General features: G+C 44.3%; 1 protein-coding gene across 2 annotated transcripts; it reads right to left on the bottom strand.

The window, feature by feature from the left end:
• Positions 1–28: 28 nt before the first annotated feature.
• Positions 29–14,484, bottom strand: LOC149320696 (uncharacterized). Of its 2 annotated transcripts, XM_089504751.1 has the most exons (7): positions 14,418–14,484; positions 11,867–11,949; positions 10,899–11,025; positions 8,179–8,280; positions 7,399–7,560; positions 4,249–4,928; positions 29–1,088 (listed from the first exon to the last, which is right to left on the bottom strand). In XM_089504751.1, exons 2-7 carry the CDS (start codon positions 11,939–11,941, stop codon positions 393–395), a joined length of 1,842 nt encoding a protein of 613 aa, XP_089360877.1. In that variant the 5' UTR covers positions 11,942–11,949; positions 14,418–14,484; the 3' UTR covers positions 29–392. The 2 variants fall into 2 exon arrangements, with proteins under 2 accessions (XP_089360877.1, XP_089360884.1); XM_089504758.1 differs by lacking the exon at positions 8,179–8,280.
• Between the last annotated feature and the right edge of the window lie 12,575 nt (positions 14,485–27,059).

The following is a 27,059-nucleotide window of genomic DNA, read 5'->3' as shown; positions in this document are numbered from 1 at the left end:
AAAATACCAAGAAAACATGTTGGTGTCATCCAATAAATTTTATTTTAAAAAAACAAAACCAATCTCATGTAGAAGACAAATAAAAACTATGATAAGAGTCCCAACAGTCAATTTGTTCATTTAATATACAGTGGGCCCTCCACATTCAATGGGGCAGGGACACAGGACCCCCGTGAAAGTGGAAAAACCGTAAAAAAAAACCCAATCGGTTTTTAACCTGAGAGAACCCCTCTCTAGGTCCTCCAGCACAACTCTATGGTCAATTTCTGGTAGAGTTGCGCTGGAGGGCTTAGATTCCTAGAGAGAACATATCAATCAAATCTGCTAAAGTCAAAGCCACAAATATGGAGGGCTGAATGTGTATTCCATTTTGTTCCCATGTGGGGCTCATATCAACTGCTGGTTTGATCAGCCATGAAATCTGTGATGGCCTTCCGGATGGCCTCTCCCTCTTCAACGTCCCTTTCGTTATAGAGGTGGACCTCCTCCTCACATTCAGGCAACAACACTTGGTCGGGAACCTTCACACCTTCCTGCAGCACATGTCCCTTGCTCTCACAAATGTTGTGCAGCACAACGCAGGCGGTGACCACCGCTACTACATTCTCCTCGGCCAAGGGGAGCCTTCCAGTGAGGCACTGCCACCGTCCCCTCAATCTGTACATGGCCTGTTCTACCACGCTGCGGCATTTGTTGAAATTTGCATTGTATACCCTTTCCCTCTCGTTCGGCTGGTCCTCGTAGGGGGTCATCAGCCATTTCCGTAGAGGGTAAGAGTCATCCGCTAAGATCAGCGGCGGGACTTGCACCCCTCCCATGGTGACCGTCGGGTTCCCTGGAATAAAAGTGCCCTCATCCATGGCCTGGCACAGTGCAGAGTTGGAGAAGACGTTCTCCCCATTCCTATTTACTTCAATATAAATAAATCGGCCAGTATGGTCTGTGATTGTTTGAACCTGGAATGGGAAGACCTTCTTGCGGCTGACAGTCTCATCCGCCTGACCGGCAAGAGTCACAATCGCCACGTGAGTCTTGTCCATGGCACCAATGCAGTGAGGAAAACCCAAGCTCCGAAACCCCTCCATTATCTGCAAGACATAAAAACCATTGTGGTAAATTTGAAAGGCCAATTTTGCAACAGACTCAGCCACATGATAAACCCTAAAGGTGTTTTAAAGGTATAGATAAAATGGCAATTTCATGATGACATCAACAAAACATTGCTTGTTTTAAAAAGTCCAAGCAAAAGGGTATTTGGCCAAGATGCTCTTTGGTAAACGCGCCCACTCTTGCATTTAATTCCATTTTAATGCCTACATTTGTCTGTTTTTAATTGTAATTGTTTTTTTAAAAAATTGTAAGCCACTTTGTGTCCTACTTTTGAGGGGGAAGAGTGGGGTATAAATAAATATAACAGCAATAATAATATAACCCCCCCCCCCCCCCTAATGTCCAGGAAAATAATGGCCAGGAAAATTTTGATTACTCCTCTGCTGTCCCACTTTTTCAGCTGCTTTCAAAATATCCCAGTTTCTTTGTTTCTCTCTCTCCTTCCCCTACTTCCCCCCTTTGTCCCCAGATTTCCTCATTTGCTGCAAACTGAGTTCCAAGTGTAAAAGTCATTAATTCTGCAGGGGGGGGGGGGGTAATCCTTCCCAGTCAGCTCAGGTAAAAGCAAACTGCTGCAGTCTCTCCTACCTTGTGTGTTCTTCCTCAATAATAACTTTTGTCATCTTGCCCACACTCTGATGTTCCTTGGTCATATATATACACCCAACACTACTCCTTTATTTGTTGTTGCTGTTGTTGTGTGCCTTTAAGTAATTTCTAACTTATGGCGACCCCTATCATGGGCTTTTCTTGGTATGTTTCTTCAGACAGGGTTTGACATATGAGGCTAATAGAGTGCGACATGTCGAGGGTCACCTGGTGGGTTTCCATGGATGAGCAGGATCTAGGTTCCAGAGTCACAGCCCACTCAAACCACTATATGATGGCTAAAATACTGAAATATGCATTTAACTACAGGTTGAGTCCCCTTTATCCAGAATTCTGAATCGAAAATTGTCCACATGGGTGGCTGAGATAGTGACACCTTTGATTTCTGATGGTTCAGTGTGCACAAACTTTGTTTCATGCACAAAATTATTTAAAACACTGCATATAAAACTACCTTCAGGCTATGTATATGAGGTGTATATGAAACATAAATGAATTTTGTATTTAGATCTGGATCCCATCTCCAAGATATTTCATTGTATATGTACTGTATATACAAACAGAGGTATTTCAAAACTCAGAAAAAATCCAAAATTCAAAACACTTCTGGTCCCAAGTGTTTAAGATATGGCAGACTCAAACTGTATCAAATAATTATTTAATAAAATAATATTTAAAGTAGGCCCTTGGTATGTGCTGGGGTTTGGTTCCAGGAACCCCAGTGGATTCCAAAATCTATGGATGCTCAAGTCCCATTATATACAGTGATGTAGAAAAATGGTGTCCCTTATGTAAAATGGTAAAAATTAAGGTTTGATTTTTGGTTGTTGTGTTTTTTTTAAATATATATTTCCAAGTTATGGATAGTTGACTCTGTGGATGGCTGACTCTGTGGATACAGAAGACTGGTTTTATTTATGTTTCAATGTTTTTGTACAAATGCCCCTTTATTTAGTATGAATAAGTCTCAATGGATGATGAGTCTCAATTTATCTAAATAGAAGCACTGGCATTTTAAGTTTTCCACTGTGCCACAGATCTGTACATTTGTGCCCATTTTCTACAACTGATTCTTTCTATGGCAACCTTCAGGAACCAGGATTCCATAGGATGGAGCCATGGCAGTTAAAGTGGTGTCAAACTGCATTATTTTCTACAATGTAGCTGCAGTCTCTGTCACAATGTGGTCAACCAGTTGTTTATGGAAAGCCTACAAGCAAAAGAGGAGTGCTACTGTAGCCTTGCTCTTGCACTTCCCAGCAAGTGATATATCTACACTGCAGAATTAATGCAGTTTGACTCTGCTTTAACTGCCATGGCTCAATGCTATGCAATTTTGGGAACTGTAGTTCTGTGAGATATTCAGCCTTCTCTGTCAAAGGGCTCTGGCACCTCAGCAAACTGCAAATCCCAGGATTCCATAAAATGGAGCCACGACTGTTAAAGCAGTATTACAGTCTATTTATTTTGCAACATAGGAGCATAGAATCATAGAATCGTAGAGTTGGAAGAGACCGCTAGGGCCATCTAGTCCAACCCCCTGCCACGTACTTTCTCAGCCCCATAAAACCTCATGATAGATTCGCTTTAGGGTCACCATAAATCAAAAACAAAGGGATGTAACAACAAACACATAAGCCAATATGTGCTTGGAGCATGTCCAGAGGAGGGCGACTAAAATGGTGAAGAATCTGGAAACCATACCTTACGAGGAAAGACTTAGGCTGGGTATGTTTAGCCTGGAGAAGGGAAGGTTAAGAGATAATGATATCCCTGTTTAAGTATTTGAAGAGATGTCATATTGAGGAGGGAGCAAGCTTGTTTTCTGCTGCTCCAGAGAATAGGACTTGCAGCAATGGATGCAAGCTACAGGGAAAGATATTCCACCTCAACATTAGGAGGAACTATCAAACAGTGGAAACACTCCCTTGGAGGGTGGTGGAGTTTACTTCTTTGGAGGTTTTTAAACAGAGGCTGGATGAGCATCTGTAGGGGATGCTTTGATTATGAGTTCCTGCATGGCAGAATGAGGATGGACTGGATGGCACTTGGGGTCTCTTCCAACTCTATGATTCTATGATTCTACCTATGTCTCTCATAGGATTCCCTATGGAATGAATGTTAGTTGCACTGCTAATCCCAAAGCCATGATTAGATTAGAAAACAGACATTGCCACAGGGGTGCACAGTAAAAAAAGTCTCAATTTACAACACTTTTTGGAATCTTAAAAAATAAGGCAGTAATATGGTAAAATAATGGAATGCAAAATAGAATATGAGAGCCATGATGGCGCAGTGGTTTGAGTGTTGGACTACGACTCTGGAGATTAGGGTTTTATTACCTGCTCAGCCATAAAACCCACTTGGGCAATGGTAAGGAAATAGCAAACCTCCTTTGAACAAATCTTTCCCAGAAAACCTCATGATAATGTCACCATAAGTCGGAAATGACTTGAAGGCACACAACAACAATCAACAAATAATGGAATGCACCTCCTACTACTTCAAAAAGAAATCCTCCAAACATACCTTTTGGTGGTCACCCATGCAGATCATCTGGGGAGCAAGGAGAAGCTCGATGGCAAAGCAAACCTCCAGAACAATATCTCCCACTGTGGACCTCCCGATGCCAAACTGTGTGGCAACCTCGCGATAGCGTTCCAGATTCGAAAGCCACCACACTACGATGGCCACACGTTTCTCCACGCTGATGGCCTCCCTCATGATAGTCCTCTGTCTCTCAAGTTTGGGCCGAAGCACTTCGGCAATCTCAAAGAGGGTGCCCCGGCTCATACGGAACTGCTCAATCCATTTTGCATCATCAGTGGTTTCGCGCATAAAGTTCTCCCACCAGTTGAGACAGGTTGCAGGGGACACCCACCAGCGTCGGGGGAGTGGCTTGTTATCCAGCAGCGCGACAAGAGCGGCCCTTTTTCTCGTCCGTCTCCTACACAGCGCCCGGCTCACCGTGTGACGTCTCAAAAAGTGGTCCTGAAAAGCCAAGCCGATGTGTGCTCTCCTCTTCTGCCGCCTTCGCATGCTCACTAGATAAGCATTACACAAGGCAAGAGTGGAACGGAGCACAGAGAACAGCGTCCGGAGGTAGAATTTCAGCAGAAGAAGGAAATCAGGCTCCAATTTGAGCAAGGAATCACTTTGGGAGTTATAGGAATGGTCTTTAAGGAGTTCAGAATGGCCCTCTTCCAATCCTTAAAACAAAACAAATCAAAAATTAAAAATCTGATGCACAGATCAGGCAGAATTTTATAGAGGTTTTAAAGGTAAGAAAATGAGGGGGTACCATTTTAGGTTGTGATGTTTAAGAATGAGTTATTTTTTGTATATGGGAAAATGATGTGTATTTGTATATAACTGGTCCCTCCGCATTATCTGGGGTTAGGAGCACAGGACCTCCATGAAAGTGGAAAAACCACAAAAACCAAAAACACTATTTTTTTTACCCAAGAGAAATCCCCTCCTAGGAATATCTAGGTCCTCCAGCACAACTCTATGGTCACCATCTATTAGATGTTGACCACAGAATTGAGCTGAAGGACCTTCAAATGCCTAGATAAGTGATCTCTCTATGAATTGCTAGGTCTACAGCATGACATCTGGCTGATGTTGACCATAGAGTCGTATTGGAGGAACTAGAGATTCCTAGAGGGAACATATTAATCAAATCAGTAATCAAATCTGCAAAAGTCAAAGCTGCAAATGTGGAGGGCCAACCATACATGCTCACTCTCACATGCACACACAAACACACACATATACACATGCACAGTGTGCCCTTGGTATCCTCTGGTATCCAGGACCCTGAGGATACCAAAGTCCGTGGATGCTCAAATCTCATTATATACAGTGGCATGGTAAAATGGTGTTCCTGAAATAGAATGGCACAATCAAGGTTTGCTATTTGGAATGTATACATTTAAAAAAATACACTTGTCCCTCCACATTTTCTGGGGTTAGGCACACAGGACCCTTGTGAATGTGGAAAAACCACAAATAACAAAAACACTTATGTTTTTACCTAGAGAGAACACCTCTCTAGGAATCTCTAGGTCCTCCAGTGCAACTCTGTGGTCAACATCTGCCAGAGACTGACCACAGAACTGCGCAGGAGGAGCTACAAATGCCTAGTGAAGTGTTCTCTCTAGGACTCTCTAGATGTCCTTCAGGGTGACTTTTGGTTAAAATTGACAACAGAGTTGTGCTGGAGGACCTAGATATTTCTAGAGAGAACATATTAATAAAATCCATGAATAATCAAATCCACAAAAGTCAAAGCAGCAAATGTGGAGGCAGGAGTGTATTTTCAAACCATGGATAAGGAATCTGTGGATATGGAGGGTAAACTGTAATTACTTCAAGTTTGGAGAAGAGCAACTTTTTATGTAAATTTCAGCTGGTCCTCCATATCCACCGATTCTTTCCCACAGATTCAGTCATCCACAGCTTGAAAATACAGTCACCTCTTCTCTTTCGTGGGCTTGCCATCTGCATACGCTCCCATCCATGGATGGCCCCGCTTTATTCTCCCCAATTGTGGCGGGAGCATGCAGTCGCACCTCTATTAGGCAGAGCAGGGCTTGAGATCCCATAGAATTTGCTATTTTATTTAAGGGACACAATTTTACTATGCCACTGTATACCATGAGACTTGAGCATCCATGGATTTTGGTATCCACGGGGGGTTCTGGACCAAATCCCAGTGGATGCCGAGGGCCCAATGCAAATAATTGTCAATAACATGCAGGAAGTTGACTGGGGTGGGATTTATTACTTATATTTATTTAGTGTTTTCTTTTTGTGTCCTTTTAAAAATATTTCTTTCTATTGTATTGTTGTATTTTTTTGGTAATAATTAAATTTCAGTAAAATTTATAATTGACAAAAATTTTAAACCTGATGGTCCAGTCTGATGGCCTCGCTTGAGAATAGAAGGCTATTCTCCTGCTTACATTTTGACAGTTACAGGCCATCGACTCAACTTTGGCATATGGTGACCCTATTTAATATATTTAGTTAGTTTATATCCCTGCACAGGGCTCAAAGGTCCAAAACACACTGCAGAAATAATCCAGTTTGAGACCACTTTAACTGCCCTGGATCAATGCTAGGGAATTCTGGGAACTGTAGTTTTACAAGACATTTAGCCTTTTCTGTCAGAGAGAAAATTGCCACAATAAACTACAATTCCTATAAACTACAATTCCTAGGATTCCCTAGCATTGAGCCAGGGCAGCTAAAGTGGTCTCAAACTTGATTATTTCTGCAGTGTGTTTTGGACCAAGGTGGCTTACACATTTAGAAACACAGTCTAACCAAAAAAAAATTCTATTAATAAAAAAGTTAAAACACAATTAAACCTGAGCTCTATTTCAAAAACACAAGTCAAAACACATTTAAAACACAATTTAATAGCACAATTGTTCCACCTGCCACAGAAAATTAAAAACCAGATCAATCTTAGCTTGGTCATTTTAAATGGAAAAAGTTGGTTTAAACCAGTGCTTCCCAAATTTTGATCCTCAGTGTACTTTGGATTTCAGCTCGCACAAGCTCCATGAAGTTTAGTCAACAGTAAACTTTCTGGGAGCTGAAGTCCAAAGCATCTGGAAGACCAAAGTTTGGGTACCACTGGTTTAAACCACGGTTTAAACCAATACTCACGCTCACTGCTGTTATTTTGGAGGGAAATATTCTCATGGCATTTATGTGATAGGGACTCAATCTCCTTGTCTTCCTCTTGGTCTTCCCCTTCTTCTTCTTCTGATGTGGAATCTTCCAGCTGAAAACAATCCTCCCACTTGATCTTATTTGCTGTCCCATCACCTTTGGAAGAGAAAGAGAAGAGGGAGACTTTTTCATCAAAATACTGCCCTAATTCAAAAATACAGGGGGGAAAGTATGTTGAGGCAGGCTTATAGTATTATGTTTTCAGCCCTTTAAAATCATGTTTCATATTTTGTACACTGCTGTAAATTGATCACCCAGGATACACTGCCCACAATGCTTGGCTCCGAGGAAGGACTTCTCAGAACCAGGCATTTGGGCTGGACTGCATCTCTGGAGAGCAGCATCCATAGGAATGTGCAGACAACATTGCTTTCCACAGAGCCTGCCCAACCTCCCTTATTCTGAGGGAGTGAGGCAGAATTTATAGCGCTCTATAAATAAAGCATAATAATAATAATAATAATAATAATAATAATAATAATAATAATTCTCCATCTGCCTTAGGCAACTTGGACCACCACTATCCATCCTTTACAGGGAAAGGAAAATACAAGCAGGTATGATGGGGATCAGACAGAGAGGATGTGCAACAGAACTCAAACCTGCTACTTTAGTGCTTTTGAGACAGACAGAAACTGAAATGGGAGATGTTTCCAACTCTATGATTAAGTCACAACTCATAGAGAAAGAAGGGACTCACTGCACATCTGTTACCTGTTAACCTCTCCTCTTCCACAGAGCTCTGAATAAGCCACTCTTTGTCCCTGTCTTCTTCCAGCCAGGAGATAAGAACTGGTTTAAAGCTCAGCAGCTGCTCTGGAAATGAACATGCATAAACAGATGAAGCTATCCTGTAAAGAATCACCCCACTGATCCATGCCCCCATATAGTTTCTACCCCAGGGATAAGGAATTTATGCTCTCTTTAGGATAATCTATCAAGAAGCCACATGCCAAAGGTTGGCAGTGCCATTCTTTTTTTCTCTCTCTCTTTCTCTCTGCCAATTGTCTTCTTTTTTCCTTTTTGCCATCTTCTCTCTCTCTGTAACCAAATGTGAGGACCTCCACCTGTCCCACATATAACGCTAAATGTGGGGACCTTCTAGATGCCCTTGTCGTGTTTGTGCAAGACATCTTTTTATAATCCCAGCACTGAAAACCATCACCCTTGAACCACAGACACAATGGCGGGATACAGACGGGCAAAAAGGGGTGTATTCATGACATCATGAAGGTAGAGCCTTCAGACGGGCCTTACCTGAATGCCGCCATGAACACGCCCCCCGCACGCCCCAAGTGGGAAGAAGCGGCATTAAAAAGGTGCTGCTTTTCTCCGCTTCTTTTCCGTTTGATGCGCAGATGCGCAGCTCCGTCTGTAAGCTGCTGCACCGGTACGCCAGAATTGCTACGCCGCTAATTTAAGTTGCCCATTTAAAAGCTCCGTGTCTGCTGCGTCGCATAATGAGTCAGGGTCCTGGAACATGCGCAGTTTGCAGTCAGGCTTTAATTGCAGCGTCAGCTGCCATGCAGGTGTGGAAGCTGCAGCACAGCTGCAGCGCATTTTAAGACTCGTAACCCTAACCCTAACCCTAACCCTAACCCTAGAGCAACATGTACGCATGCGCTGCTTGGAAAGTTTGGACTTTAAAGTGAGCCCCTACACACATTCCTGTGCCATTTTCACCTAACAATAAAAACCGCTAAAACTGTAAATATTTACATATGTACAAGGGAGGTGATGGGGGATGGCAGGGGGACATCGGTGGCAGCGGCGACAGCTGTGGCTGTGCATTGCAGATTCAGCAAGAGCGTGGGGACCAAAGGAGAGGAGGCATCCATGATGCTGGTGACACTGGCAAAGTGCAAGCGGACAAGGATGCCAACACCAGCTGATCACCAGCTGGCAGGAGACCACTATTGTTCTTGGGCAGGGCGAGGGAAAAAGTTTTAAAGGGGCTTGGGCGCTTTAAATGTGCCCATAGGCTTTCTGCCGCCGCTGCTTAGCACTGCAGCTGCGCATCCGCCAGCCGGCAAAGGAAAAAAAAAGCCCCGTTTTTGGCCGCCCGTGAGGAAGCTGCCTCTCTCTTTGCAGCGTCCTCCGAGGTGGCGGTTTGGAAACTGCGGGTCAGAAATGGCCCCAGGTGAGGCGTCTTCACTGCCCCCCATGTGGAAGCCCCATCTCCTGAGCCACGCCCCCGGGGCGGGCGGTCTGGAGGCTCCGTATTCAGCAGAATACACCTCCAAGACGTCTTCCCCTGCCCGTTTGTATCCCGCCAATGTGCCTGAACTTATCCACAGCAATAAGATCACTGTCAGAGGTACAAATGCGTAACACAAAAACTAATTAAATAGTCATTCAACATGCAGTTAAAGATTACTTATTTAGCCCATCTAAATCCTGACTGACCCTAACTAACTACAAGTCATATCTCACATCACATGGATACCTGGGAGGATGGTGGAGCCCACTGGCATCACTAGGGCTGGCATCACCTGGTGAAACTCATGGGCTCACACCCTCACTGACTTCCTCCCGTATCATACCATATAGAGTCCTTAGTAATGTGTTTAGTGCTAATGTTATTCATAAATCATCATTCTCATATATCACTGAATATAACACCAATACTTGTGACATAAAACAACTAACAAAATTAAAATTATGCCTTTAAATGGCAAAATCATACACACAAGCTAAATATATTTACATGTACATAGTTTCATGTGGTTAAAGTGAAAGTTTGGTAAGCTGTGATTTTTTTAAAGAAAATTTTAAAAGAATATTTTTAAATCAAATTTAAAAATTTTAAAAACAAAACAAAACTGGGGCCTTTCCTTTCTCCACTCACAGAATCTTGGTCCTCTCACTCTATCTTTTCTACTCAGTGCCAATGTTTTAAAGGAGTGATTCCCAAACTTTGGTCCTCCAGATGTTTTGGACTTCATTTCCCAGAAGCCCCAGCCAGTTTGGCCAGTAATCAGGAATTCCAGGCACTGAAGTTTGGGAACCACTGTTTTAAAGGGATTCAGGCAAACACCATAACTAACTTCTCCCAAAAGGAAGATGTTTGGTGAGCACTGGTGTCACCTGGTGTGGTCCACACACCCCAATGATGCCCCTGGTAAACTCTCTTCCTATAGAGATCATTAATCAGAGGTTGGGTGGCCATCTGTCTGGAGTGCTTCAGTTGTATATTCCTGAATAGCAGGGGTTGGACAAGATGGCACTTAATAGTCCTTTCGACTTCTTGAGATTCTATTATTGCATCTCTACATAATATAACATTCTATCATTCTATTTCTGAACTGATGGACTCATATCTCTCCTTCCCTAATTGTTTTGCACACCAGCCTTTCAAAATCCCTTCAGTCACCAGTCATTCTCAGCATGCTCTTACCTGCTCCCAATAGATCACTTACGAAATGGATCCTTACCTAGAGAAGTCACACTCTCATAATTCTCAAACATCACATTCCTATAAAGAGTTTTTTGGCTTGGATCAAGTAGGGCCCATTCTTCATCTGTGAAATACACAGCCACATCTTCAAAGGCCACCGGTTCCTGAAAGAAAATCATCATAATCATAATCATCATCATCATCATCATCCGCCTCTCCCTATGGATCGAGGGAACAAGAACAGACCAACAAATACACAACATCAGTTAAAAATACACAACTTAAAAGAACAAACAGACACATATGTAGCAAAGCAATCCACATTTAAAATTCATAATTTAAAATTTACAATTTACAAAGCAACTGAATCAGTTTTGCTCCTTATTAATGCTTCCAGATATGATTTATTATTATTATTTCTTACTCACCTTTCCCCGTGGATTGAGGTGGGGGATAAAAACAATTAATGGATAAAAAACATTAGCTGAAGCACATCAGTTAAAATAAGATATACAGTGGACCCTTGTTATACGCTGGAGTTTGGTTCCAAGATCCCCATGGATAACAAAATCCGTGGATGCTCAAGTCCCATTAAATATAATGACATAGCAAAATGTTGTCCCTTATAAAAAAAATGGAAAATCAAGGTTTGATATTTGAAATTTATACTTTTTTTGAACGTTTTCAAACAGTGGATGCTTGAATCCATGTATAAAAAATCCGTGTATAAGAAGGGCCGCCTGTATTAGAAGAGCCGACAATATTAAAACAATATGTGTATATAATAATACAATATGTGTACAGTCCTTCCTCCTGATTTGCAGGGGATCCATTCCAGACACCCCGCAAATCTGGAAAAACGCCAATATTGCTTATCCCCAGGCAGCACACCCAATAGCCAGGTTAAATGGGTTTTGTAGTCTCTCAGACCAACCCTCCAACTACAGTTTTGTTCCATCCAAAAAGAAAAGAAAAGACAAGTCTCACCAATTATCTTTTCCTTACCTTTGTCGGCCGTATAGCAGCCGTATCCACTCCAGGACAAAAAGCGGATGATCTACGACATCTGCACAGATCCATTCCACTCTCTGAGAAGGGGGGAAAAGTGAGTAATTTAACATCTTTTGCACACCACTAAGCCAGCATGTTGTAGTGGGTGGGGACCTATTTCCTTCATTTCTACAGATATTGTGGATTGCCAAAAAGACAAATCAATGGGTTCAAGAGCAAATCAAGACTGAACTTTCCCTAGAAATCAAAATTACTAAACTAAGGCTTTTGTAATTTTGGACAAATATTAGAAGGCATAACCCATTATTTATCGATTGATTTTATATGCCACCTTTCTCCTAAATTGCACCCAAGGTGGCTCACAAATGATACTTTAAAACCAATACAATACAACTTTAAGAACAGAATCAAAAATATTTGCATCAATTAAAAAAGTTAAGCATATGAAATCATTAAAAAACATGCCAAGGCTTTTTTTTTTTAGTAATGGCCTCACCACAGCATCTTTTAGGCAGGACCCAAGAGAAAAGACAATAATGCTTGGCAAGGTGGAAAGCAGTAGGAAGAGAGGAAGATGCATTATTACAGGTGGATAGACTCAACCAAGGAAGCCTAGGCTGCTCTGAGTTTGCAAGACCTGGGTAGGGCTGTTGCTAACAGGGAGACTTGGAAGTGTCTCATTCATACAGCAGCCTTCAGAGACATAGCCATGTTAATATGGAATATCAGTATGCAAGGGGATGTTGCAGCACCCTTAACTGGGCAAAAGAAGTACAATAACATCCAAAATGCACAAGACACTGCAACAGTAGGCCCTTGGTATCCGCTGGAGTTTGGTTCCAGGTCCCCGTGGATACTATAATCCATGGATACTCAAATCCCATTAAATACAATGGTGTAGCAAAATAGTGCAAGGTTTGATTTTTGGAATTTATATCTTTTAAAAATATTATGCTGTGAATGGTTTAATCCATGGATAAGAAATCTGTGGATACTGAGGATCAACTGCACTTTCATTTGGCCAACCAAATGTATAAAATACGCCTACATCGTTATTTTGTGCATTTTGGTTGGCCTAATATAAGTGTCACTGTCTTTTATTTAAAAATACGCATGTATCTTTATTTTGTGCATTTTGGTTGGCCTAATACAGGTGTCACTGTCTTATATTTAAATAGAATATACTATGAATTTTATTGAATTTATATTGACATAAAAGGTAAAACACAAGGATTCCAATAAATACAGTAACAAACATCCATCTACAGATCTCCTAATTACATTATTTGTGATATGATGTGTAATATCACATCGTATTTCCAAATAAACATTCCTTCATACCACAACAATTAAATGACTTCCAGCTTCCACCTAACTGAGTTACATTATTTGTGATTCTAAAGCTGTCACTGTTTTGTGTAGTTTGGATGTTACTGTACTTTGTCCTATGGTCATATGTTTCCTGGATGTGCAAAAGAAGTTGTAGCATAGACTTGGGTCCAAAACACACTGCAGAAATAATCCAGTTTGAGACCACTTTAACTGCCCTGACTCAGTGCTAGGGAATCCTAGTAGTTTTGTGAGACATTTAGCCTTGTCTGTCAGGGAGCACTGGTGCCACAATAAACTACAACCCCCAGGATTTCCTAGCATTGAGCCAAGACAGTTAAAGCAGTCTCAAACTGGATTATTTCTGCAGTGTGGACTGGACCTTAGTCGACTTCTTCAGATGCATGGAAGGTTTATGCTATAACTTCTTTTGCACGGTTAGTTTCAAAGGTGCTACAAGACCTTTTTGTATACTCCTAGGGTACCTGAAAGCCAAAGCTGACTTGGTGGCAATTAACAACAAGAACAGCTTCATGCAATTCACTGTTATTAGCAGATAGGATTTCAAAACCCAGAAGAACACTGGCATCTCTTTAATCCTAACACAAGAGGAGGCTTTCACTGAAACTTAGTCCAAACCATGGGGAGAAGGAAAAACAAAGTGTGGATGCACTATATATCCCTAAGTACAGATACCTACAAACCATAGTTTTAGTTAGACTAAATTTAGACTCTTACAAAATGCAAGTATAATTAAACAATTATCAATGGGCAATAAAATAATAAAATAATAAAAAACACTAGTTAAATATTTCCATCCAACCTTCCTCTCTATGCATTGAAATAAAATAAAAACAAAAGTTTATTTTTAATATTAAAATATAAATATAATAATAGTAATAATCTTTTGGCTCCAGCTGCTGCCAACATACCAAAGTTTTATGTTTATGCATGCAAAAAATGAAATATATTAAAATTTGCACAAGCACTAAGAGACTTTAGCCTAGCCTAGTCCAGGGAAGAGCAACCTGTGGCCCTACTACAGGTTCTATGGGACTGCAACTCCCATCGTTCCCCTAGCCAACACAGCAGGGGATGATGGGAGTTGTAGTCCACCTGGGGAGGGCCATAAGTGCCCCTAAAGGTAGGTCTTGGGTTCAAATGAACATGACCCCTCCTCCTCCTCCCTTGCTTTCTAAATGGAGAGTCTTTTTACCTTGCAGCTCCTTCCTTGCAGCATCCTAAACCATAGGGAACTCACGTGCTCAATTTGCATTTTTCCCTGGAGGGGGCGTGGCTAAGGAGACAGGAAATGGCCTCATGCCCTTACTACTCCCACACTTTCCTCTCTAGGAATCCCACAACTTTGTGGTTTTAATCCTAAAGGATCCAAAAGGGACATGATTTTTAGCTTACTTGCTTGTTTGCTTGCAACAGACCAGGAACTGGAAAACGTGGCAGCCATAATAACTGCACCACCTTTGGCTCAAGGTGCATCTGCACTGGAGAAATAATGCAGTTCCACACCACTTTAAGGATGCAACCCAAGGAAAATCCTGGGATTTGTAGTTTTGCAAGTTCTGGAGCAGCCTTCCCTGCCGAAGACCAACTGCATTATTTTGTATCTACATTATAGACATAATGCAGCTTTGGCACCACTTTTAAGTGCTGTAGCTCCATCCTAGGGAAATCCTGGGGTTTGTAGTTTTGCAAGATCTTGGGGGATTTCCCTGCCAAACTACACATCCCAGGATTTCTGTAGGATTGGAGGATCTGTAGCATCTGTTTGATATTTTAAATTTATACTTTTTAAAAACATTTTCAAACCATGGATGCTTGAATCCGTGTATAAGAAGGACCGACAGTATAACCTTTTAAAGAGAAATAGCCCAAACAGGAAAGGAGGTGGCCTAAGAAAACAGACTTCAGTATCAGGTTACAACAGCATGTCTCCAGTGGACGGTGCAAATGAAGTTGGGAGAGAGAATGACTCTAACTAATGCTACAATATTAGTTTCAAAGGTGCTACAAGAGCTCTCTATACCAGCAGTTCTCAACATGTGGGTCACAACCGTTTTGGGGGTTGAACACCCTTTCACAGGGGTTGCCTAAGACCATCAGAAAACACATATTTTATATTATTATATTAATAATTTTATGGTTGGGGGTCACCACAACATGAGGAACCGTATTAAAAGGTCACGGCATTAGGAAGGTTGAGAACCGCTGCTCTACATATCAATTCCACAGACTAACATGGCTGTATCTTTGCATTCTGCCACAATGGTACTCTAGCTTTGTGTGCCTGCCTACAACAGGCAAGGTGAGCAGCAGCTGCCCCCAGAATCCCTTACTGAGCATACATTAACAGGAAAACAGAAGAAGAAAAATAGTGGAGGAGATAAGCTTTCCTCTCCAGCTACACCAGCATGGTAACAAAGCGTAGAACTGTAAGTTCAGCCAACAAAGTGAAAATCCCTAGAAAAGTGGAAGCTGGTGAAAGAAAAAGGCATCCTCTGGATGTATTTTGGAAGAAGTCTTCAAGTGGTCACCAGAAGGTTGAAAACATTTTTGCTTGTTTATCCAACATTTTCCTGAGCTGGTGGCTTCATTTCATACATTTATTGTTATTAACTGCCCTAGAATTGATCTCAACCCATGGTGACCCTGCAGATGAGACATTTCCAAGACCCCTGTCCTCCACTACTTGCCCAGCTCCTGCAAACTGATCCTCTTTAATAGAGCATCCATCTGGCATGTGGTCTATAGGGCCCTTGGCAGCCATGGACCCTGCTGAAGGGCCCCTTGCCAATCTCTGCCTCTCCTCAAAGGGGGTTTTGTATTGGGATCTGCCTTCATTTGGGGCCTGGGCAAAGGGCTGGAGGAATGGCAGGGACCTTTGGGATCCCTTCCCTTGGCCCAGGAGCTCTGGCCTGCTATGAGCTGGGATTGAATGGGGGTCTTTCAGGGGGGCTGCCAGGGAAGAGCAGAGATCATTTTGGGCCGACCCACTAGGCCGCTTGCTCCATCCTCTCCCTTTCCGTATGTCTGCCTTATTGCCTGAGAGTCTGAGCCAGCAAGCTTGGCTTTTCTGGGGAGGTTGTTGGTTCTTCTGGGACTTGGATCTCCATTTGTGTCCCTTTGAGAGAAAACTCTCAGGGATGCTGCCCTGGTGCCCTGCTCTGCCAGCCTCTCTTGCCTTCCTGCCATTTGGAATAATAGGAGACCTGTTTGCAAGAGGCACAGCTGCTCTGAGCCCCAGAAGGAAGGGAAACCCAGATGACTCTTTGGTTTTCTTTCCTGAGGTTAGCGTTTGACGTTTGTTTCTAACCTGTCTCCCCAACTTGAAACCAGTTTGCAAGTGGAAGTAAACACAATATAGCTAAAACATGCACTAGGTAAATATTAAGAGATAGTTCCACTGTGTACAGTATCAAAAATAATTTCCAGTGTGGAGTTGCAAATAATTAAAAGAAGCCATTCAGAAACATTAAAATTAATGGAAGCACAGTGTACCTCTTTCTGGATCCTCTGGGACTAACAAGAAGTGAATATGCAGCAAATGTAGTCTATATATTTATCAACAGTAGAACATATTATATACTGTAAATTATATACTGCATTGGATACCTATGCAATGTCCCAGAAACTCTGTGCATCCAGGGAGGAGCCAGTGGTGGACCTGAGGGCCAGACTGGCCTCTAATGCTCAGTATTATTGCGACATTTGGATACAACTGTAAAGTCTTACATAAAAAAATACAAAATAGATGGAAATGCAATATAAGAGTTCCATTGTAAGGCATGCAACCTTCTGTTCCCTCCCAGTCAGTGAGGAAAGTACTTGCCAAACCAATGAAGTGAATCTTCTATCAATTGTTTTTAACTGATAGAAGATTGAATTGATTTTGCAACTACTAGCAATTACCTGGATGATCCAACAGCAGCTCATAGTGAGGCAAGTAGTTGCAAAACCCAAAGAACCATAGATAGATAAAAACAAACAAGCTTCATTTATATACCGCTTCACACTGCCTAAGCAGTATCTAAGTGGTTTACAACTGTAAGCTAATTTGCCCCCAAACAATCTGGGGACTCATTTTAGTGACCTCCTCGGAAGGATGCAAGCCTGAGTCAAGCTTGAGCCCTTTTGCTGGTCTTGAACTCACAACCTTGTGGTTTTTGAGTGAGTGGCTGCAGGACAGGCATTGAACCCCTGCGCCACCAGGGCTCCTGGTGGACAGTTCCTAAGCCGGGCTTCCCGGGCTGCCGCTTACATCTCTGATGGCGCGCAACAATGAACATACATTTTGAAAAGAGATTCCACCTCAACATTAGGAAGAACTTCCTGACAGTAAGGGCTGTTCGACAGTGGAACACACTCTTTCCTCGGAGTGTAGAGGAGTCTCCTTCCTTGGAGGTCTTTAAACAGAGGCTGGATTGCCATCTGTCGGGGATGCTTTGATTTGGATTTCCTGCATGACAGGGGGTTGGACTGGATGGCCCTTGTGGTCTCTTCCAACTCTATGATTCTGTGATTCTATGAAGCAGCGCAAACTAGTGGGGATGACAATTGTTCTGAAAAAGAAGCGGTTACAAGGGGATAATGAAAAGATTCAGTTTCATAGTGGGCATGACGGACCTTTTGGAATCCATTTACGAACACGGAGTGAAGATGAATCACAAACCAGTTTAAATGTAAGTGGGAATGAGCCCCCTCTCCTACTGAAATGACCCAGCACGTTCAGGCCCTTCCTTCAGGTTTCCCACCAAACAGGCCAAACCAATTGTTGAAACAGCGCCTTCTAAAAAAAAGCCCTTTCTTTAAAAACAAAAATCAGTTCTCAAAATCCTGGGCTGATGGAGAGAAAGTAAGAAGGAGATCCTCCAAAGGAAGAACATTGTAGACCTGTAGGCAGCCCCCGAGAAGGCTCTGTCTGTCCCCAAATATTGAGGCCAAGTTGGGCTCCATCTCCTCCTTTGCATCAGGCAGCAGATTAGCCTGGGACTGGGTCAGCCCCACTGACCATCAGACAAGGATGCTGGGGCTGCTTTGCCTCTTTTCTGTCTCCCCCTCCATTGCAAAAACATCCACATTGTGAAGTCGAAAGCTTTCATGGCCGGCATCCATAGTTTTTGTGGGGTTTGGGGGCTAAATTGCCATGTTCTAGAAGAGTTTCTTTCTGGTGTTTCGCCAGCATCTGTGGCTGGCAAGAAGAGTATAATCTTCAGAGAATGCCAGCCACAGATGCTGGCGAAACATCAGGAAGAAACTCTTCTAGAACATGGCCACATAGCCCAAAAAACCCACCAAAAAATATCCAAATTGTGTGCCCAGTCTCCCCATGCAGATTGAATGTATTATATTAATATAGTAAAAGGTGTTGCAGCATTCACACAAAAATGAAATGCATAGCTATAGGATGCAGGACACCTGGCTTCTATGGAGGTTTTTTTTAAAAAAACAGAGACTAGATGGCCATCAAACAAACTGAGGTCAAAATGCAAAAGTCATTTGCCCTCGTAAATTCAGGAGAGAGGAGAGGAGAGGAGAGAGTATTGCTCTTCCCCTGAGTTTCAGGCAAAGGCAAAGGGCTGCATTCTCTCCTAGAGGTTTATCAGACGTGAGTTTTTGGCGATTTCCCCTGCCTATCGCGCAATGTTAGTGTCACGAATGTTGCGCAATAACGCGAAAGCACAATGTTCTTCTAGACGCCATTCATTTCTATGGGAGCCTGTTGCGCAACGCTCCCGTAGTTTAAGCGTCATTCCTCCCCCTTTTGGGCATTGCAGGTAAAAGTGGAAGCCAGGCCATGGTCTCCCGTTATTTTGCTAAATGTGTTGCGAAATGGTTTGGTGTAGTAGGCAGCAGCGCAATGTAACGCTAAAGTTACTGATGCTAGGCTGCTTTTTGACCCCATTCCCTTCCGGTGGCCTTCCTTCCTTTCCCCCCGGGGAAGAGGGGGTGGCTCTGTCTTGCATGAACACCTAGGAGGCTTCCAATGTAAGGAACCCCCAGGGTCATCCATTCCAGCACCTGGGAGGCTGCCCCATTCCTCTTTCCTGCATGGACACCTGGGAGGCTGCAAATGAAAGGGGTCCCTAGGGGTCATCCATTCCAGCCCTATTCCTCTGCCCTGCAAGAACACCTAGGATGCTAGAAATTTAAGGGTCCCCTAGGGGTCATCCATTCCAGTCCCATTCCTCTTTCCTGCACGGACACCTAGGAGGCTGCCACTGAAAGGGGCCCCTGAGGGTCAACCATTCCAGCCCCATTCCTCTTTCCTGCACAGACACCTAGGAGGCTGCCACTGAAAGGGGCCCCTGAGGGTCAACCATTCCAGCCCCATTCCTCTTTCCTGCACGGACACCTAGGAGGCTGCCACTGAAAGGGGCCCCTGGGTGTCAACCATTCCAGCCCCATTCCTCTTTCCTGCACGGACACCTAGGAGGCTGCCACTGAAAGGGGCCCCTGGGTGTCAACCATTCTAGCCCCATTCCTCTTTCCTGCACAGACACCTAGGAGGCTGCGAATGCAAGGGGCCCCTAGGAGTCATCCATTTCAGCCCCATTCCTCTGCCCTGCAAGAACACCTAGGATGCTAGAAATTTAAGGGTCCCCCTAGGGGTCATCCATTCCAGCCCCATTCCTCTTTCCTGCACGGACACCTAGGAGGCTGCCACTGAAAGGGGCCCCTGGGGGTCATCCACTTGCATATTCAAATGGGCATGCGTGAACATACATGTATGCGAATATATATATAACTATATATATATGTATATATGTGTATATATATATATATATATACACACACACACACACACATATATATATATATATATATATTCAAATGGGCGCTTTCCCCCGGGGCCCATCTGCACCTCCCCTTCTGCCTGCCACCAATTCCATCATCCACTGCCTTTCCCCAGGGGCCCATCTGCACCTTTCCATTCTGCCTGCCACCAATCCCGTCATCCACTGCCTTCTCCTAGGCCCCCTATCTGCCCCCATTATTTGGCCTGCCACCAATCCCATCATCCACTGCCTTCTCCTATGCCCCTATCTGCTCCCATTATTACACCTGCCACCAATCCCATCATCCACTGCCTTTCCCCAGGGGCCCATCTGCACCTCCCCTTCTGCCTGCCACTGATCCCATCATCCACTGCCTTCTCCTAGGCCCCCTATCTGCCCCCCTAATTCGACCTGCAACCCTCCCAGAGAAAGCCCTTGGACAAGTCACACTCTCTCAGCCTCATAGGATGGAAATGGTGAACCCCATGTGAACAATCCTCCCACAGCTAGCATGTGCATATATATGATTGCTCATAGCGATCATATATATGCACACACTGCAGGCGAAAACAGGAAACTGGAAGGGGCTTCTCCCCTTTCCCCTCTCCCCCTCCCCCGGAAGCAAAAAGGTCAGGATGCCACCAAAACCTCCAAGGTGCATGCGCAAATATGTTGTTGCGAAATGTGAAAGACAAAAGGAAGGCGCGAGTGTAGTAAATAGTTCCGCAATGCGTGATTTCGCATCACGGAAATCGCAACTTTCACGCAACATCGCGCTATTGTAGCGCTAACATAACGTTACGGGTGAATGACAGAAAAGCAAGCAATATGGTAAGACATCGCACAAATAGTCATTTCGCAACGTTCTTTACACTTCCTTAGCGCAATTGCAGGGTCCAAAACTTGAGTCTGATAAACTTCCTAGCTTCTCCCAGTTTCCTCATCAGTAACCTTTGCCACCTTCACCAGACTCTGATGTTCTTCACTCACCTGTATCCCACTTTTCATCTGAGAAATGTGGGAGAGGTATAGAAATGCAATTGTGCATTTTGGCAGTGGCATGGTGATGTGGAAGAAGATGCAGATACATGGGGGGGAGCATGTTGTTCTTTCATGGAGAAAACCCAAAAGAAATGGGTCTGGAACTTCCCTTCTGATAGAACCTAGTCAAACTGAAGAGGGTCAGGAACAGCCAGCAATGAAAAGCCTATTCAGCTTTTCCCGCATGTCCCATAATAATGAAGGGATGTTGTGTTCCCTCTGCAAATATCTCTTCCAAAAGAACAAGGAGCCTCTCTCTGATCATCCCTGGATGCTGCTCACCCGGTTCCCCTGCTCCTGGATTCAGGATGGTGCCCTTCAAGGACCTTCCAAGGAAACGCCAGAGACATTTACCAGAAAGAGCAATTCAGAGGCCAAAGAACTGCAGCTGGCAAAAGAAAGGCACAAAAAACACCCTGAACTTCTAAAGAGGCTGACCATGGCTGTGTTGCGATGGTTCCGTCTCCTTGCGGACTGGCTCAAGGCTGGATTGAGGGAATGAGACTCTTTTCAGCTCTTCCTGGTTTAGATCTCACTCTCTTGCTTTGAAAGATCAATAATAACAGTCACTGGCCTCTCTGCCTGACATAATAACTTCAGTAGAAAATAATTATAAAATAGGATTATATGCAATAGCTGAAAAAATACGCAGAGTGAGACATTTTTTCTTCATAGAATCTTGAGTTGGAAGAGACCCCAAGGGCCCTGATCCAACCCCCTTCTTCTGCCATGCAGGAACTCTCAATCAAAGCATGCCATTGACAAATGGCCATCCAGCCTCTGTTTATAGACCTCTAAGGAAGGAGACTTCATACACTCTGAGGAAGGAGTGTGTTCCTCTGTTGAACAGCCCTTACTCTCAGGAAGTTCCTCCTAAAGGAAGAGAAACTCAGGCGTGTTACAGACCGCCCAAAGGGGCGGCCTGTATCCGGCCCTTTCCCCGCCAGATCGGGGCCTCAGCTGCCACAACAGCAGCCTCTGAGGCCCCGATCCGCCACTTTCCAGGCCATGGGGAAGCGGCAAAAGGTTGCTTCCCTGTGGTCTGGAAAGGGGTGTCCTTGGGGCTTCATGCCCCAAGGACACCCGATGGTGCTGGGGACGCTGAGAAAGGGGCCGCTTGGCCTCTTTCTTATGTCAAAATGGCGGCGCCCATGTGAACAGGGCACTGCCATTTTGTACCTACTCCCTACGTACTAGGGTTGCGGGCGTCTAAAAGAGATGAGGTTCACCATAAGTTGTGAAGACACACAAGAGCAGCAAAAAAAAGTTTGCAATTATTTCACAGCACATAAGAAAAGGAACCAGCATGCTGTAGTGGTTTGAAAGTTGGTTTAGGACGCGCTGCTATGAAACCCATTGGGTGACTTTGGGCAAGTCACACTCTCTCAGCCACGGGGAGGGCAATGGCAAACTCTCTCAGCAAATTTTGCCCAGTGTGATTTGTGAATTGAAGACCAGGGTTTGAATTGCCGCTTGGCCATGGAAACCCATTGAGTGGTCATAGGCAAGTCACATTCTCTCAGCCACAGAAGGAGATACTGGCAAAATTACGTCTAAATAAATTGTGGCAACAGGCTTCCCTTAGGGTTGCCATAAGCCCGAAACAACTTGAAGGCACAGAACAACACCAAGAGCACCTCACCACTCTACAGATCAGGATGCAGCCACCATCACATGGGGAGGGAGCCTGGGGGCAGCGGTGGCAGCAGAGGGAGGTGACAGAGCCAGCAGGGCCCAGAACGCAGCCTGACAAACGTTACCTGCTCCGCTGAGGGAAGAGGGAGCAAAGAGGGAGGGGAGGGAGCAAACTTACAATCCCAGAAGACAGTGGGGCCGGAGGAAAGTTTCCTCCATCGCCACAGAGCAAAGGCTGGTGCCCACAGTGAGGGTGCCGCCTTCCATGGGCTTGGCGGAGACCTGGGTTTGATTCCCTGCTCTGCCATGAAACCCACTGGGTGACTTTGGGCAAGTCACACTCTCTCAGCCTCAGGTGAAGGCAATGGCAAACTTCTTCCAAAGAAATCTGACCAAGAAACCTCCCATGGATAGGGTCACCTTAGGGTTGCCAAAAGTCCAGAAGGACTTGAAGGCACGCAACAACAAAAAACATGGATGTGTGTGTGTGTAAAATGCTGGCTCCCACTGTGTTATGCCCAAGATTGTAAGGGCAACCTGTTTATCCTGAGAGCGTGTAATGAGAATCCTCCTCTCCGTGAACTTATTCACAGTAGGGCTGACACAGACATTGAGACACCAAATTTGGTTTTAAACACCATGCATGTAACATTTATTGAATCACAAAGTAATACAACCATTGATTATCAAGAGCTCTTTCACTCACACATTCATACAATACTCACACACACTTTCCTTCCGCCGAACATTGATCAGTTGTTCTCGAAGGCTGGGGATGACACCGTTGCCGCGGATGGTGCCAACAAAATGGAGATGAAAGTCCAGGGTCTTTATACTTTTTCTTCTCTCGGGCTCTTGGCTGCTGAAGTCTTGCAATATTGCAGCCCATTACTCAACTTCCTCTTTTGGGAGGACAGACAGGTTGTTCAGATCAGTCCGTGTTCAAAGCAACTCGTTCTGTTCAAAGTTCTCCATTGTCCTGTCAGTTCCTCATCATGGCAACTCAGGAGATAAGGTTCTTCCCGGTCATGGTTCGTCACACCTGGACGGCACCCCGCTTCAGCTTCCAAGTTTTCAGACTTTCCTCGCCTCGGTTGCCAAATACCTTCGTCACATCAATGCTCTGCGCGGAACCATCTTGTTTGGTCCTTTAGCTATGTTTAAAGCACAATTCCTTGGTTCTTCGGTTCTTCAGCTCTGGGTTTAAGTCAGAACTCACTCATTTGTCTTACACTGCATGCTTCAATTCACACATGAGGAGGCAGCTGCAGCAGCACCAGACCTCCCCAAGGTACACTGTCACCAGCTCCAGAGCCCCCAGAGCAAGACAAGGAGGAAAGGGCTGAGGGAAGCCCTCCTTCAGACGGTGCCCCTGAGCCAGGCACTCTCTGGCCCCAACTGGGCTGCCTGGCCCACTTCTCTGAGATGGAGGGGAAGCAGGCAGTGGTCTTTACCTTCCTGTCCCCTGTCTCCCCAATGAGCCCCAGCAGCCCAATCCAGCCCGGTGCCCTTCTTTCTCCCCTGCTGCTTCTTCTGCTTCCCTCCCTTTGCTTCACTTTCGGGTGTAGCTGCAGAGGAAGGGTCTCCGTGGAAATGGAGGACGTTTTGCAATTCCTCCGAGACCCCTCAGAGAGAAGGTTAAAATGTAGGACTTGTCCTAGGAAAAGGAGGATGTTTGGTTTCCCTGGCCTTGGGAGGGGAACAATTGCTTTTCCTCCTCCTCCTCCTGGCCCTTTCCTGCCAGCTGCCAGGACCCCGGGGGGGGGGGGGCTAAGACTCTTAGGCGACCCCTGGGAAAGGGTCCTTCGACCCCCAAAGGGGTCACGACCCACAGGTTGGGAACCGCTGCTCTAGAGACTATACTTCTATTGATGCAGCCTAAAATAGCATTGGCCTTTTTAGCTGCTGCATCACACTGTTGATTCATGTTCAACTTGTGGTCTATAGGACTCCTAGATCCCTTTCACACATAGTTTCATTCAGCCAGGTGTCACCCATCCTATATCTCTGCATTTCATTTTTCCACCCTAAGTGCAGTACCTTACATTTCTCTGTGTTGAATTTCATTTTGTTAGCTTTGGCCCAGCTTTCTGGTCTATTCAGGTCATTTTGAATGTTGATCCTGTCCTCTGGAGTATTAGCTATTCCTCCTAATTTGGTGTCATCTGCAAATTTGATAAGTATGCTCCCAATTCTGTCCTCCAAGTCATTGATAAAGATGTTGAATAGCACTGGGCCCAGGACAGAGCCCCGTGGGACCTCACTGGTCACTTCCCTCCAGGATGAAAAGGAGCCATTGTTGAGCACCCTTTGGCTTTGGCCGTCAGACAATTATGTAACAGTTACGTTGTCTAGCCCACATTTTACAAGGTTGTTTGCAAGAATGTCATGGGGAACTTTGTCAAAGGCCTTACTGAAATCAAGATATACTATGTCCACTGCATTCCCTTCATCTACCAATCTGGTCATTTTATCAAAAAAGAGATTAGGTTTGTCTGGCATGACTTCTTATAATGAATATTGCAAACACAATTGCATTTCATCTATATGTTTATATACTGATATTTAATATATTTGTATATTAAATATATATTTATACATTTAAAGTTCTATGTTTAAAATCTACATATTTAACAAATTAAATATCGTGTTTGATCCCCACAAATTCTTTGCATCCAGGGAGGAGCCAACACAGGATTTAAGGTCCAGACTCTTTGGCCTGGGATGCTCAGTATTACTTCAACATTTGGATGTTTGGATGCAATTGAAAAGCTTTGAATTTTAAAAAATCAAAATAGATGTGAATGTAGTATAGGAGCTTCCCTACAAAGAAGGTGACCTTCTATTCCATTCTAAACATCTAACTGAAGATCCCAGTCTCTTCTTTGAGGAGAAAAAGGCCAGATCGTGATCCCAGGGGTTACACCAAAGATCAGCCCTCCATGCAGGGTCCCTGCGTTTGATAGAAACTTCATATTGAAGGGGATATCAAAAGACTGGGAACCTGGAGGGTGCCCCAAGGCAGAGGACGATGCTTGGCCACAAAAGGAGACCCAGAAGAAGATTTGGGAGAGAGGGATTATAGGACTAGAGGAGAAGAATTGGAAGAAAAGAAATAAAGGGATAAAAAGATAAGAGTATGGAAAATACAAGAGAGAATACTGGAAGGTATGAAGCAGACCAAAAACCATTGGGAGGAAAATAAATCAATAAATAAATAAGGAAGAGAAGAAGGTAAGAGAAAGTCATTAAAAAGGTAAGAGAAAGTCAAAAAGAAGGTGAAGAGTTAGTAGAATGGAGATTGTCATGAAAGTAAAAGAAATGGTAGATAAAAAGAAAGCAAAGGAGATAAGAAAAATAAAATAGAAAAAAATGAAAGTACAGAAGAAAGAGGGAAAAAAGAGGAGAAGAGAGGTATTATGATTTATGGAAGTGAGAAAAGGGTCCAAAACGAAAGAGGAAGGAAGGTGAAACAAGACAAGAGAAAGAGAGAAAGAATGTGTAGAACAGTAGTTAAGAAGTACGAAAATGGCAGATTAAAAGAAAGAGTCAGAGACCATGGGGCAGAGCAGAGGGGATCATGGGGGCCAGCCCTTGGGTGCCCAGGGAGGTGCCCAGGAGGAAGGCCTGGCTCTTCAGCCCCAAATTAATAAAATGGTGTTGGATTCTGAGCAGAGCCAGTCATCTGCATCAAGCAATTCTGTGCAAGAAAGCAAAGAAATGGATGGGGAGGGGGCAGAAAAGGTAGCGATGGACCCTGTGGACGATGTGACCTACAACCATTCTCTGCTCCCTTGGCTTCTTCTTGGGGTTTGCTTTTCAGAGCCACCTTCTCTGGCTCCTGCAAAAATGTTTTGGGACTCACTCAGAGAGAGATGTCCAGAAATAGGTGTTTTCTTGGGGTGCAGGGTTGCGTACAATGGGCCAACCCCCTTCAGTGGGGGCAATGTCCCTGGTACCAGCCTAGCTGAGGTGTCCCTTGAAGGCCCTTGTTGGTGGGCTGTTATTCCAGGGCTGGGCCTCCAGTTTAAGAGAAGCACCAGCCAGCCAGGGCAACGGCTGAGGATTCTGGGAGGAGGTTGAAAGGGGACAAGATTGGGAACAAATCTTTATCTCTCCCCCCCCCCCCAATGTGATTCAGCAAACAACATTCCTAGTCAGCCTGCTTCCCCTTTGCCTGGTGCAGCCACTTCCCAGAGACAGCTTGGTCTTGTATGTTGCCCAACCTCTGCCTGGTTGAATCACCTCGCCCAGCAGCCCTGCAGGGAGACAGGTTGTCTGCTCTGGAGGATGATGGGTTGGGAATGCAGCCTCCATCCTGGCACCCTGAGGCAGCGTACAGGGTGGCCTTTGGGTGACCAAGGAGGGACCAAGGAGGGACACCCGGC

The sequence above is a fragment of the Sceloporus occidentalis genome, unplaced genomic scaffold, assembly GCF_023333645.1.
Source record: "Sceloporus occidentalis isolate IW3139 unplaced genomic scaffold, rSceOcc1.0.p SCAF_1, whole genome shotgun sequence".
Lineage (NCBI taxonomy): Eukaryota > Metazoa > Chordata > Lepidosauria > Squamata > Phrynosomatidae > Sceloporus > Sceloporus occidentalis.
The sequence above is the reverse complement of the archived record's forward strand: the minus strand, read 5'-3'. Positions and strand labels throughout refer to the sequence as shown.